The sequence below is a fragment of the Protopterus annectens genome, chromosome 12.part0, assembly GCF_019279795.1.
Source record: "Protopterus annectens isolate FY-2018-M chromosome 12.part0, PAN1.0, whole genome shotgun sequence".
Taxonomy (NCBI): domain Eukaryota; kingdom Metazoa; phylum Chordata; order Ceratodontiformes; family Protopteridae; genus Protopterus; species Protopterus annectens.
This window is the reverse complement of record NC_056746.1, coordinates 222,818,366-222,833,242: the sequence shown is the minus strand read 5'-3', so window position 1 is coordinate 222,833,242 and position 14,877 is coordinate 222,818,366. Positions and strand designations below refer to the sequence as shown.

General features: G+C 40.2%; 1 protein-coding gene across 9 annotated transcripts in view; it reads right to left on the bottom strand.

Annotated features, from left to right (window-relative positions):
- LOC122816469 (myosin phosphatase Rho interacting protein) overlaps positions 1-14,877 on the bottom strand; it is a 3,136,467-nt gene that overhangs the window by 1,363,989 nt on the left and 1,757,601 nt on the right. For all 9 annotated transcript variants that reach the window (XM_044089284.1, XM_044089283.1, XM_044089288.1 and 6 more), the window contains one exon: positions 8,199-8,415. In XM_044089284.1, the coding sequence (XP_043945219.1) occupies positions 8,199-8,415 (217 nt within the window). The remainder of the gene's footprint in view (positions 1-8,198; positions 8,416-14,877) is intronic.

The window sequence follows — 14,877 nt, the reverse complement described above, 5'->3', positions numbered from 1 at the left end:
AATCAGGAATCAACATCATTTTCTGTTTAAGCAATCCAATAACATGCTGCTGATACTTTAACATATGAAACTGGCAGTTTAAGGCCCTCATGGCCAAAGCTGCAGAAGTGTATACCTTCTTACCCCATCTATCCAGCGCCCTGGAGTCTCTATCAGAGGGGTAGGATTTTTGGCAGTAGTAGCTTTAATGACTTTGGACCCCTGTGAAATGGTCTCAGGATCCGCAGAAAGATTTTTGAACAGGAACTTGTGAGAGTCAGGAACCCTGTAATATCGGATTACTGGGAGCAGAAGGTAAAAAGTCAGGGGCCAAGCTAGATTCCGAAAAGGCATCGTCAAGAATGTCTAGTACAGGAGGTATTGCTAAAGGCCTGTGTTGTTGCAGGAGTAAGAAATCCCTAAGCCTCTTTTTAGAATCAGAGAAATCCTGACTTTCTCAACGAAAATGCTCCCTGAGAGTATGCAAGGTTTTACCAAAAGAAAAATCCTCGGGGGGGGGGGGGGGTAGCAGAGGGAATACAGTCCTCAGCATCAGTATCCTCATAGGCAGATGAGGGTAAATCCAGGTCATTACAGGAAACAGAAATTTCAGAATCCTGGTCAGAAGTATCATAAGCAAACTCAGTCCTTGGTCTCTTAGAGGGGGAAGGTTGGCTTCCCCTGATTAAAATAACAAGGTCTTCAGCCATTCTTATCATTTGTTTTTTAGGCATAGAGGCCTGACCATGCGGTCTGGGCATCAGTTTTCTAGGCATGGTTCGAGTTTTAGTCCTTGAAGAAGAAGATGGCATAGGTTTAATATGCAAGTCAGTAGGCCTGAATACACCCTTAGAAGCCGGTGCCTGCACAGTGGCTCCAGACCCATCCAAGGTAGAGACATTAGCAGGTTTCACAGTTCAAGCATCTCGTGGCGTACCGGACTCCGAATGGGTCTCAGTAAAGGCCTGCGAATCTGAAGTAGCAGGTATCAGGGGCTGCGTAAGCGCCTCACTAAGTACCGGCGAACTGGTGACTGGCTTAGGAGAAGCGTCGTTGGCAGCTTTGGACCTAGGCGGCCTGTCTGTCTTTATCTTTGCGTTTTTTCAGAATGTCGGTAGTTGAATGGCTTATCGAAGACATATCAGGATAATTGAACCTAGCACCAAAATATTTAGAAGCAAAAATATACAGACGATGGATAGCTCGTGGTTTAAATAAGGCACAAAACCGACAGCGAGGTATGTCATGGTCAGGGCCTAGGCAAGGAATACAATACGAATGAAAATCTTTATGAGGTATTTGCTTTCCACAAGAAATGCAATTATTTACTTTTACTGACATCGGTTTAGACAAAGAAAAAGTTTCCCCAACAGGGTACTTAGTTTTTAGTTGAAGACTTCAGTTCTGAAACTCGAAAACGAAAATTTCAGGAGTCGGACGATCGGCACTTGCGAACTGCTTCTGCTTCTGGCACCACACAGCAAGAAAGACTGATGTAATGGTGTCAGCTGCATGTTTTATACCCCTGACGACCGGACATCATGGAAGAAGAGATAGCAACCGACGCAGGACCCAAGACTTTGTTAATCAGGCCAACTGAGGGCTACTGCAAGCAAATAACCCAAATGTGATGACTGCAACAGTGAAACACGAAGAACATCTGCATTCCAAATTGTAGCTTGCTACAGATCCCCCACTATGCCCCAGGATTCCTACTCCTCTTTTCTTGATATACTGGAAAATATTAGGGTTCAACCAAACACCCTAATAATGGGCGATTTCAACTACCCCACCATTAACTGAGAAAACTACTCATGTACCAACTCCGTCGTTCAACACTTTCTGGAATTCATAAATTCCAATGCCCTGGATCAACTTATACACACCCCCTCCAGGGGCAACAATATCCTAGACCTAGTCATTACCAACATGAGTGACCGGTGTTCCACACCTGAAGTCAACTCCTCGTTGGTCAGATCCGGCCATAAGCTAATCACCCTAGATATCCACATCCCGCCCCCACCACCCATTAAGGAAACCACAGTGAAAAATTTCTCCAAAGCCAACTTCATGCTTTTTAAGACAGAAGTGCCAAACTTCATGACACCCATGCAAATGGACAATACAGTTACGACTGCTGAATCCTACACAAATGCACTCTATAAGCACTTACACTTGTGCATGGATCGTGCTATCCAAACAGAAACAAGATGCTACCCTCCAAAAAAAGGAAGCCAATCTGGTGGTCCCCTGCTATAAACAAACTCTACAACAGAAGGAAGAAACTGTTGCAAAAGAGAGTAAAATCCCATGAGTGGAGGAGCTCCCTGGTCAGCCTCAGTAAGAAGCTGAGATCCCTTATAAGATCCTCCAAAGCTAGCTACGAAAACAACATCACCACTGACTCTAGGGACAACCACAAAGCATCCTATAGCTATGTCAAGAATCTCAATGGCAACACCCAGATCTGCTGCGAGTTACAGCACAACGGCATGAAACTTACAGAACCAACTGATATTGCCAACATTCTGGCAGATAGGTTCAGTGCTAACTTTACCCCCCTCTCACCCCCTAAAAGGCCTATATCTATACAGGAAGAATGCAGAGTCCCTGTAATCACAACTATGCAGGTAAAAGTTGCACTATCTAAAGCCATAAACAAAGCCAAAAACACAGCATACATGGGACCAGACAACATCCCAGGCTGCATTTTACATGAACTTCAGATCGAACTCGCTCCCCACCTAAGCAGCATGTTCAAGCATAGCCTCATGTCAGATTTTGTGCCCACTGAATGGCGCATAGCAACAGTTATCCCACTCCACAAAGGGGGAGCCACCACTGATCCCAGGAACTATCGCTCTATTAGCCTGATGAGCCTGGTCTGTAAGGCCATGGAACGTATCATCATGGAACTCAAAAACAAAGACATTGGTAAGCTCCAAACTCTGGACCCCATCCAGTTCGGGTTTGTGAAAGGCAGATCATGCCTCCTGAACCTGATCGACTTCTTTGAGGCAGTGACCAAAGCTGTAGACGAGGGTAAGGTGGTTCACACAGCCTATCTTGACCTCGCCAAGACTTTCAACACCATCCCCCATTCTGGAATTATAGCTAACCTCACTAAACTAGGTATAAATCCCTACAGTTGACAACTGGCTCACTGACAGAACCCACACTGTAAAAGTTGCAGACTCCATATCTGACTTCAAACCAGTGACGAGTGGGGTACCACAGGGTTCAGTCCTGGGACCTCTCCTGTTTGGTATCTACTTCTCTGAAGTACAGGCTAACACAGAAGGCCTTTGGCTAACGAAGTTCGCAGATGAATGCAAACTAGAAGCCATAGTCGAGCCCCCAAATGATGTGGACATCCTACAGATGGTCCTCACTGAGACAGATGCCTGGTATCAGAGCCATGGCCTCAAGCTCAATGCCAAAAAGTGCATTGTAATCCCCTTTGGTAAAAACTCTGTACCCATGAACTACCACATAGGCGGCAGTCTACTTAATGCCGAATGTGTGATAAGAGACCTTGGGACCCAGGTGGACAGTAGTCTCTCCTTTGATAATCACATCGCCACAGTAGTCAGGAAATCCTACGTGGCACACCTCATCACAAAAGGGTTCTCATCCAGGAAAAAAAGAGGTCTTTGTTCCCCTCTACTAGACACTCAGACCCATTATAGAGTACAATGCCCGTTTTGGAATGTACCTCAAAAGGCATCTGCAGCAGCTGGAAAGGCCACAGAAATACCTTGCAAAGAGCATTACTGGCCTCAAACAGATGCCTTACACTTGACTGTCTCAAAAAACTACAGCTTTACTCTGTAGCATATTGCTTACTCTGAGGTGATCTCTGCCTAACATATAAAGCTATGTCAAACCCAGAGCTGTTGGACATGCTACACCTAAAGAAATCCCAATCCTTCTGAGTTACATGCTCTAGTAACCTAAACCTGGTCACCACAATAAACAGGACATGCTGGAGGGATAGATTCCTGTCCCAGACACTCATAGCCGGCCCTAGGCATAAGCCAACTAGGCGGCTGCCTAGGGCGCTGCTCTAGCAGGGGCACTTTTCCAGTATTTATTTGGTGTAGGTAGACAAGGATGGGGGCACCGAGTGGTGTGGTGGGGGCCCTTTTGCCTAGGTCACCAGTTTAACTAAGGCCGCTCCTGCAGACACTTCCCATACTCTGGAACAAACTTCTTATCTATATCAAACAAAGCTCCTCATTAGCACTCTTCAAGAAAAATCTTGATGATTGGATGGGAGATAGGAAATTCACCCCGGGGATCACTTCTGTGGCTTTACTCGACAGGGGCACAAGAAAATAACTTTCTTAGTTGGTGTAAGCAAGGGAATCCTGTTGGCTAGGCTTACTTGGGCCATTGGGCCAATAGCCTAGTACCTACCTATGAACCTATAATGGAAGAGGTTTCAAAAAATATTTAATTCATTCCACAATTTTAAGAAAATGAGTTTATTTGAGAGAAGTACTTATGTTACTCAAAACAAAGGAAAACATAATTGAAGAGGACAGCTTAGATTTGCTTAACCCTGCATTCATCTCAGTATCATTACATGTTTTGAGTTTTACAAGTATTGAAGTATAATGATACAGTGTATTAGGCAAAATTATGCGAGTTAAATGTGAGGATGAGGAATTTTGGAAAATGGTAACAGCAAGAAAGAAGAAAAAAATTCTGAGGGAGCACTAAAGGAATACATGACAAGAATAACATGGCATGGAAAATATAGAGGTAGAGGTTGTAAAAGTCAGAAACAATGGTGTGCACAAATAATGGCAGTTGTTTTATATTGATCCATGTGAAATTTATTTATTTTTTTAAATGGTCAATAAAGAAAAGAAATGAAATGCTATCTAAGGTGAGAGTGTGGAAGGATTTTTTTTATGGAGACTGGTCTTAAAATATAGTAGTTAAAGGTTTACTGGTGTATAAACAAAAACATGAATTAACATCGTCAGGTCTATGAAAATGAAAAAAAAATGTTTTTGCTAAACTGTGACCTAGATATTTTTGGAAAATGACAGAAAAAGTTATGGAATAAGAAGGTGTAGGGATCTTGATTTTATTGGGGAAAGAGAGAATTGAAATTAGATACAAAATTAGTTTATCATGTTTTGAGAAATGTGGAAGGCAAGGTGTGATGAACTTTTCTGTAACAAACTGCAAATAAACATAAAGAGAACCAAGTTTGGGCAGTGGAAAGAAAGGATGGAAAGGGCCCAAGTGCTGTATTTTTAATTTTTAGTTTTCACATAAAACTATTTCTGTATATAAATACACTGTTTTTAATAATGTGTCCCTACTCTTTTTATAAGTGCTGGAGATTTTTATATCCACCTGGGCTACCACCAACTCAGGTGGGGGGACCACAGCTGAATGTCTCATAAGAAGGACATCACAATCAAGATTACAGTACCTCCTTGATGTTGCACCGCAGTGTCTGCACTGGAAAATTAATCTAAGCATTTGGTGCATAAACAGAACCCACAGTCTTCTGATCTTCCAGCATTAGATGCACACATGCTACCTACTGAGCCAATGACATTTATTATACAGTTTTAAGATTTTTTTCTTAATGAAACCTCAAAGCTGTCACTCAACACAATGCAAAAACACACTGATTAACTCTTATGAAACAAACCTGAACAGTTGAAATGGAAAAAAAATCAGATTTGAATGACTAAGGGATACACAGAATTTTAAAATTCGATTTAACCACTTTTATGCTATGCTGCTTCCTTCAATGTCAGCAGAACCCAAGAAGCAAGGTAGTGGTTACCAGGAGGACCAAACAACATACTTCACCATGAACACTGTTTCCACAAAACAGTCCAAAAATGTATTCAGTCTTGCATTTAAAACTCTCTGCACAACTTACTAATTTTATAAACAGATGCAGAGTGGATATAAAAAGTATACATACCCCTGTTAAAATGTCAGGTTTTTGTGATATAAAAAATGAGACTGCAATAAATCATTTCAAAACTTCTCACATTTAATGTGACCTATGACCTGTACAATACAATTGAAAAACAAACAAATCTGTTAGGGGAAAAGTATGAAAAATAAAAAACATACAATAAGCTGGTTGCATAAGTCTGCATACCCTTAAACTAATACTTTGTTGAAGCACCTTTTGATTTAATTACAACATTCAGTCTTCTTGGATACACACCTGCCATCAATTAGATAGACTCCGATTAACCCCAAATACAGTTCAGCTGTCCTCGTAGGATTTTCCTGACATTTACTCAGTTGCCTGATACAACAAAAACCATGGTTCGCAGAGAGCTTACAAATCATCAAAGGGATCTCATTGTTGAAAGGCATCAGTCAGAAGGGTACAAAAAAATTTCCACAACATTGGGAAAACCATGGAACACAGTGAAGACAGTCATCAAAAAGTGGAGAAAATATGGGACAACAGTGATGTGTCAAAGAACTCGACATCCCTCCAAAACCGATGAAAAGACAAGATAAAAACTGGTCAGGGAGGCAGCCAAGAGACCTACAGCAACACTAAAGGAGCTGCAGGAATTTCTGGCAAGTACTGGTTGTGTACTACATGTGACAACAGTCTCCCATATTCTCCGTATGTCTTGGCTATGGGGTAGGGTTGCAAGACAGAAGCCTTTTCTTACACAGAAAAACATCCAGGCCCAGCTAAACTTTGCAAAACAATACATCAAGTCTCCCCAAAACATATGGGACAATGTGTTATGTTCTGATGAGATGAAGGTTGAACTTTTTGGCCACAATTCCAAAAGGTACGTTTGGCACAAAAACAACACTTTGCATCACCAAAAGAACACCATCCCTATGGTGAAGCATGGCGGTGGCAGTATCATGCTTTGGGGTTGCTTTTCTTCAGCTGGAACTGGGGCTTTAATCAAGGTGGAGGGAATTATGAACAGTTTCAAATACCAGTCACTTTTGGCCCAAAGCCTTCAGGCATCTGCTAGAAAGCTGAAGATGAAGAGGAATTTCACCTTTCAATGCGACAATGACCCCAAGCATACATCCAAATCAACAAAAGAATGCCTTCACTGGAAGAAAATTAAAGTTGTGGAATGGCCCAGAAAGAGCCCAGACCTAAATCCAATAGAAAATCTGTGGGGTGACCTGAAGAAGGCCATGCACAAGAGATGTCCATGTAATCTGACAGATTTGGAGAGCTTATGCAAGAACGAGGGGGGCAAATATTGCCGAGTCAAGATGTGCCATGCTGGTAGACTCCTACCCAAGAAGACCGAATGCTGTAATTAAATCAAAAGGTGCTTCAACAAAGTATTAGTTTAACGGTATGCGCACTTATGCAACCAGCTTATTGTACGTTTTTTTTTTATATATTTTTTTCCTCCTAACAGATTTGTTTTTCAATTGAATTGTACACGTTATAGGTCACTTTAAAGGTGAGAAAAGTTTTGAAATGATTTATTGTGGTCTCATTTTTTATATCACAAAAACCTGGCATTTTAACAGGGGTGTGTACACTTTTTATATCCACTGTAAGAGTCATAAAAGTAAACCACAGAAAGTGGTTAGCTTATCAGTGAAACACTAGTCACCCAGAAACTGGAAAAGCAACTCTGGAGCAAGATAGTACAAGCAAGATAGGACTGGTGCACCCATCCTGCTGGGGGAAGGGTTATGGCTGAGGGGGACACAACTTCCATGTGTACTTTCAGATGAGGTAACAGGGCAGAGTAAATATTCTTTGGGTTGGGCTTTAAGCCATATTACTGTAGGGGGCAGCTCTCATAAGTCAGTGAGTAGGGCTGTGCACTTGCAGGCTGAGGTCACTGTAGGCCCTCATTGTGATACCAACAGCCTGCTCACCCCAGCTAGGGTTAGGGTCAGGCTACAAAAAACTCACTGTCAGGATGTTGGCAAAAGCACTAACACCACGTTTGCCAGGATGATGGTCTTTCCAAACAGCTCTTGCACCAGCTGATCTGAAGGATGGAAGTCCACACTGCTACAGAACAAATGGGGCAAGCCTAGCTTGGACAGACTTGATGGTCATGACAGACAGGGGGAAAAGCACATGACAAACCATACAAAACATCCCACATACATGAAGAATGCCTTTTCTGAGCAAATATGAAAACATTTTGTTAAAATCTTTCAGAACCTACTATAATTTCAGTTCCACACTATGCAAAAACATGAAGTGCACCCACCTTCTTTTCTCCTGGTGACAGTCTCCTGGAGTGAGCTAATTGGTGAAGATGGGCTCTGCACAGGGCTGTTAGGAAGACTACCATCACCACTCTGCACTTCTTTACTCCTCAGTTCCTCCTGCCAAAGCGTTGACTTTGTAGATGGCATTTTCTCAGCACTTGGGATATTGGGCAAGCTATAACTGCTGGTTACTGTCACCTTAGCAGGCCCGGGTTCCTGGGACACGAAAACATATTGTCAACAGAACATCTAAGCACCCAACTTACTTATCAACAAAGGACAGACTGTTTCTTATTAACAAAAAAGGAAAGATGAAGAAAAGAAATGCATAGAGATAAATGATCACAACAAGGAACATCATCTTTTCAGTTTTTGCATCTGCTACTATGGACACTAGCCCAATTCTTTAAAGCTGCAGTGTCATATTCTTCCTGAAACTGCAAGAAATTAGCCAGCCAACAATCCAAGGAATGCTACAAATCTACTAGAACCAGGACAAACCTAGAAACGAAAGGAAGAAAAGAGGTAAGTAATACAAAAAACTGTGCCTACTGTAACAATGACTATGTCCAATACTCCTAAAAAGTTACATGGATCACTAAAACCCATTCAGTTTTTCACAATATGCTGTGCAACAATGCACCATGGCTTTGGAAAAGTGTCCAATGACAACTTTTGTATATTACACTTCTTAAACCACCCCATGCACACACACTAACACACAGTCATTATCACATTTACAACTAATGTAAATGCTGCACAAGGGCAATATGCACCAGTAGGGTGAAAATTAGTATGAACACTTTCCCATGCTGCACATGTTGTTGCAAAACTTTGTTGTAAAGCACAAGGTGTAGCTGACTGATGCTTTCCACTGCACAAGTAAAGCAAAACACAGAACAGAAAAACACAACTTGCCAAAACAACATAGCAAAACTTATAACTGTCAGACTAGCAGGACATATACAACAATTTTTGCAGAAAATTCCTGAGATTTGAGCTGGTTGTGCAGTCTGGCTTAGCTCACAAAGGAGCAAACACTCATCAAAGGAAAGAAAGGGGTCCAAATGGGGATATGAAAAGTCAGCAAGCAAAAGAAAGTAGTAGTGCTGAAATTGATTTCATCCTCAAGTCTTGGTGAGTACCTTCGCCAGGTGGACCCTGTTTCACAAAATCTCACCAAAGCGACACTGATATACAGACTGTATTTATATAGCATATATCATGGACAGAAGCAGGTCAAAAATTGAGAGAGACAGCAGGGTGCACAACACTCCTGATAAAAAAGTGCCCAATCCTGGTTAAGTGCACTAGTGCCAGGACTGGAAAAAAATGACAGTGTAGAATTCTTAAAATACGAAAACATTCCTACAATGGGGCCAGACTCAAGGAGAGGATGGCCCCCCCATTGTAGATGGAAGTAGCAGTCCACAAAAATCACAAAAACTAATAGGCCAAGAGCCATAAAGACGATAGAGTGGACTATTGAGGATAAAAAAGAAATTATGTATTGTTACTATTATGCAAAAAGCCCAGAATTTCTAGACACAAGATATACAAAACGATCAAGAGAGAAATTAGAGGAAAGGAAAAAAACTTCCTTAAGAAAAACTGTCAGAAGCTTCAAATGAAAGTGCGTGCTCGTTAATACAACAGATTTGTGAAAAACAGTATGTAGATCAAGAAACTGACGTGTTTGGAAAAAGAAGGATCTGAGGAAGTGCAAAAATATAAACAACAAAACCTAGAGATATTTGAAAATTATAAAACAGAAATATGGACATGGGAAAGAAAGAGATTTGATATGGTGCAATATTTATGCAAAGGAGAAAGCTAAATTAATCAATATAAAGAAGGTACCCCCAAAGATATTCCGAGAGAAATACAGGCAAAGGCATCCGGATATGGAAATATGAAAAATGGAAAATTTCACAATAAAAAAAAAAATAGCATCACAAAGATGGGATGTAGAAAAGAAGATTAGTAAAGTAGAAGTTAAAAAAACAGAAGTTGAAGTTATGGAGTGCCTGCAAAGTGAAGGATTTGGTACAGAAGGTCTAACACAGGTTACATCACAGCATGATGGAATGACTCCCTAAAGTAAGGAGAAACAGGAAGATCAGGACACATCTGAAGGAGAAATATGGACATGGGAAAGAGAGATTTAATATGGTGTAATATTTATGCAAAGGAGAAAGCAAAACTAACCAATATGAAAAGAGCAGCACCAAAGATATTTGGAGAGAAATACAGGCAAAGGAATCCAGACATGGAAAACTTTACAATCCAAAAAAATAAGAAGGCAAAGAGGAAAAGGAGATTAATAATGGAGAAGTTAAAGAAATAGAAACTGAGGTTATGGAGTACCTGCAAAGTGAAGGATTCATTGTAGAAAATGGAATGCAGAAAGCATCACAACAGGATAGAGCAATGGATATCCAAATTAAGGGGAAACCAATGGAACAGGAAGCAACTTGTCAGGTGTCATATCAAGATATTTTGGAGCCTTCCACAGGAAACCAGTATAAACGTTTGCTTGAAGCTAGACAGCAAAGAAAGGAACAGGAAACTGTTGAAACTCTGATGCAGTCAGTGTTGAGGAGTGATAGGCCAGTGAGTACCCATATGTCAGAGCAACTGATGGCACAGGATGAAATTGGAGAAGGTGCCATGGAAGATGCTATAGACCTTTCTATAGAATGCCTGCAGGAAATGGAAAACAAGGGATGTGCCCTCAGTTTGGATAAAAATGAGCTAAGAGAAGATTTGCTTGATTTAATAGACATGGATAGGTATATTAAGATCAATGGGAGAAGTAGACTGCAGAAGGTCAATAAAACCCAGAGAGTCAGAAGTCTAATAAAACAACTGAATTCAGTAATTAGGACTGTCCATAGAGATCCATGCGATATAACAGAAGTAAACAGGATATATTACTGTGCTGCTAAATTAATCACTGATAACGTTCTGCCACAAAAACACAGGGTAGCAAGTGAAATGAAGGGGAGAAATCAAATACCATCATGGAAGTATCAAATAGAGAAAACTATAAAGCAATTAAAACAAGAAGTGCCACTGTTAGAAGACTACAGAAGAGGGAATAGATCAACAAAAATACTAAGACAGATGTGATAAAAGCAATGCGCAGTATTAGAACAGAGCAGGATCTATCATGCACTATTGCAAACAAACAGGTGGAAAAACACAGATAAATATAAAGGAAAAGTACAAAATAAGCAATTTATTGATGACCCAAAAACGTTTTATAGAAAATTGGGAAACAGGGTAAAAGGAATTGAAAGGCTGCCAAAAAAGGATAAAAAAGATACATTTTGGAGAAGAAGTATCTATGAAGACTCTGTGGAACATAAAGATGCTAAATGGACAGAAGTAGTAAAAGAAAGAAGTTTAAAGGTACAGGATATGAAATGGGATGAAGTAACAGCCAGAGAGCTTGAAACAAAGTTAAGGAAAGCCTCTAATTGGAAAACCCCTGGCCCAGATGCAGTACTTAACTTTTGGTTAAAAGTATTAACATCTTTGCATGAAGATTTAGCCATGAGTAAGAACTATTTATATGCGCACCCCAAACAGACACCAAAATGGCTAACAGGCAAAACAATGCTCCTACTTAAGAGTGAACTTGCAAGCTACCCTAAAAATTGTAGGCCAATAACTTGCCTTCTGATGACATATAAACTATAGACTGGAACTGATGCTGACAGAGTTTATAGCCATTTAGAAGAAAACTTAATTATGGCAGTAGAACAAAAGGGCAATCAAAGAAAGTCATATGGAACAAAGGATCATTTGTTGTTAAATAAAGTCATACTGGAGAACTGCAAAAAGGGGAAGAATTTAAGTATGGCATGGACTGACTAAAAAAAAAAGCATTTGACAGCCCATATTCATGGATAAAAGAGTGCTTAAAAATGTGTAAGATATACCCTACAATGATCGACTCATTACACTGACCATTAAACAGTGGCAGACCACTTTGCAATTAAGCCATGATAAAGGACAGATTATTATCCCAGGGATAAAAATTCAAAGGGGGATATTACAGGGTGACTCTGTCACCGTTGCTATTCTGCCTTGCCATTAACCCATTAAGCAGTTTACTTAACAAGCTTACGCCATGGCTACAATTTGGCTCCTATAAAACAACTAAGTGTAAAGACTTCTCATCCTCTCTTTGTCGATGATTTAAAACTGTATAGCTCATCAGATGAGGAACTGAAAGCACAGCTGCAGGTTGTCATAACTTTTTCAGATGACATAAGAATGTCATTTGGTCTTGATAAGTGTGCAAAAGCAACCTTTAAAGCAAGTTAATTGCAGCACCAGGAAAACATCAGTTTGAGACAATAATGTGATATTAAAGAACTTAAGCAAGAGGCAGTGTATAAATATTTGGGAAATGATGAAGGATCAACAATAAAACATGAACAAATGCAAATAAAACTTTGTAAGGAATACTTTACAAGACTTAAATTAATTCTGAAAACAGCACTGACATCTAGGAACAAAATCCAAGCAATAAACCAATTTGTCTTCCTGTTCTAATTTCCAGTTTTGGAGTGACTGACTGGCCCCAAAATGTGTTGGATAGATTAGATAGGAAAACAAGAAGGATGCTTCATGCTCACCAAATGATTTATAAAAATCAATGTATACCAATATTATATATTCCCCATTCCAAAGGAGGGATGAGCCTCCTTAAAATTGATTACATGTATAGATCTGCAATTGTGGGACTCCACATATATCTGCTGACCTCACAAGACCCAAATGTAAATGAAAGTTTTAAAACACAAGGAGAATAAATCTAAGATGATTTCTCTGCTTAATTTAGCAGAAGCATATCAGTGTCAAGCAGGAATGGAAATCAAACCAAAAGTAGATAAAAATCAGGCAGCAACTGAATGTGCCAAAAAACAAAAGAAAGAATATAAGGTGAAGGACCAGATGAGAAGGCAAGCAATGTGGAAAAAGCATAAATATAACTGCAAGTAGAGAAAACTTCTGCAAGAACCTCCTGTTGATCAGGAATGAACACAGGAATGGTTAAGGAGAGGCGAAGTCAAATCGAGAGATGAAAGGTTAATACTGGCAGCCCAAGATAGTGGGCTAGGTAAGGCTAGTTTACAAAGTCCATTGAACATGTGGGAGAAACAGACAAATGTAGGTTTTGTAACCGAATTGGAAACAGTCGCACATCTTGTTGCCGGTTGTGACTAACGGCAGGAGGACTGTATACTGAAAGGCATAATAATGTGGCAGAACTGTTGCACTGGGGGTTTGTACTGAAGTGGCTGAAAAACAATGGAAACAGAGGCCACAAAGCATCATAGAAAATGATGAAGTTTATATCACATGGAATCACCCATTACCAACAGTTCAAAAGACAGATGCTAGAAAACTGGATATAGCGGTCCAAGAAAAGAAGACAAAAGTAGCATTGATCATTGAATTCACTACACCCAATAACTATAGTTGTCTTGCGTACAGAGAAAGACAAAGTCATAAAATATCAGGATCTGCAGGCAGAAATGAGAGCAATGTGAAAGAAAGACACCCAGACAGTCCCAATAGTAGTTGGAGCAATGGGTCTTATAAAAAGAATCTACAATCGTATTTACATATGCTACTAATCCATGTAATCCCGTATGAATTGCAGGAGGAGTCATTACTGGGCACACTGCAAGTGCTGCGAAGAGCACTTCTGGCTGACATCAAAGATTGAAACAATACTAATTTCATGAACTTTAATCGTACTTTGACTTAGGAATGGAGTCCATTCCTGTCAAAGTATTAGAAATGCAAAATATTTGGAGAAATTAAGAATACTTCAGGCAGTATTGTCGTGATTTCCTATGATATTCTCAGTCAGAAGGGAAACCTCAATGCAGTGTTCAGTGGACAATAAGAGACTTCAAAGCTAGGTCTTCAATGTGTGCTAGACTTTATCTATTTATCTATCCTATGTTTACTGGGTTAGTCCCATTAGGCTAGTAGCCTCTTTTCAGGGAAGATTCAAAGTGGTATTCATATTAATTACTAAAGGGAATTTGGCCAGGGCATCAGGGAACTTTTCCTTACTCTTTCTGATACATGCCATGGGATCTTTTACATCCACCTGAGCTAGCACAAACTCAAATATATGGGGCCTCGGTTTAACATCTCATCCAAATGACGGCATACTGAAGAGTGCAGCACCTCTTTATGTTACTCTGAAGTGTCAGTAATTGATCTACCTGGAGTGGGAATAGAATCCACAGCATTCTGCACCAAAGGCAAGTGTGCTACCTGTTGTGCCACTGTCACTGTTTGGCTACTTGAATCCACAGGGGTCAAGATTGTGGCCACCTGGCTACATTCAACCTACTGTGGTCTTGACTCTGGAATTACCAGAATGATTACCCACCACTTTTTCTTGGACTGCTCATCTGTAACAGTGTACAGCCCACTTTGGCCATAAACCTTTTGCTCTTAATGAAGAAAAAGGGCATGTGATGATCAATGTGTCACAAGGAAATCTGAAAGTCACTTAGCTTACCAATGAAGGATATGCTCTCTCAGTTTAAAACATGTAGCAAAATGATAACCTTACTTTAAGGAAACAAAAATATCTAAAATACAAAGCTACAGCACTATTTACATGAATCTTTCCAAGGC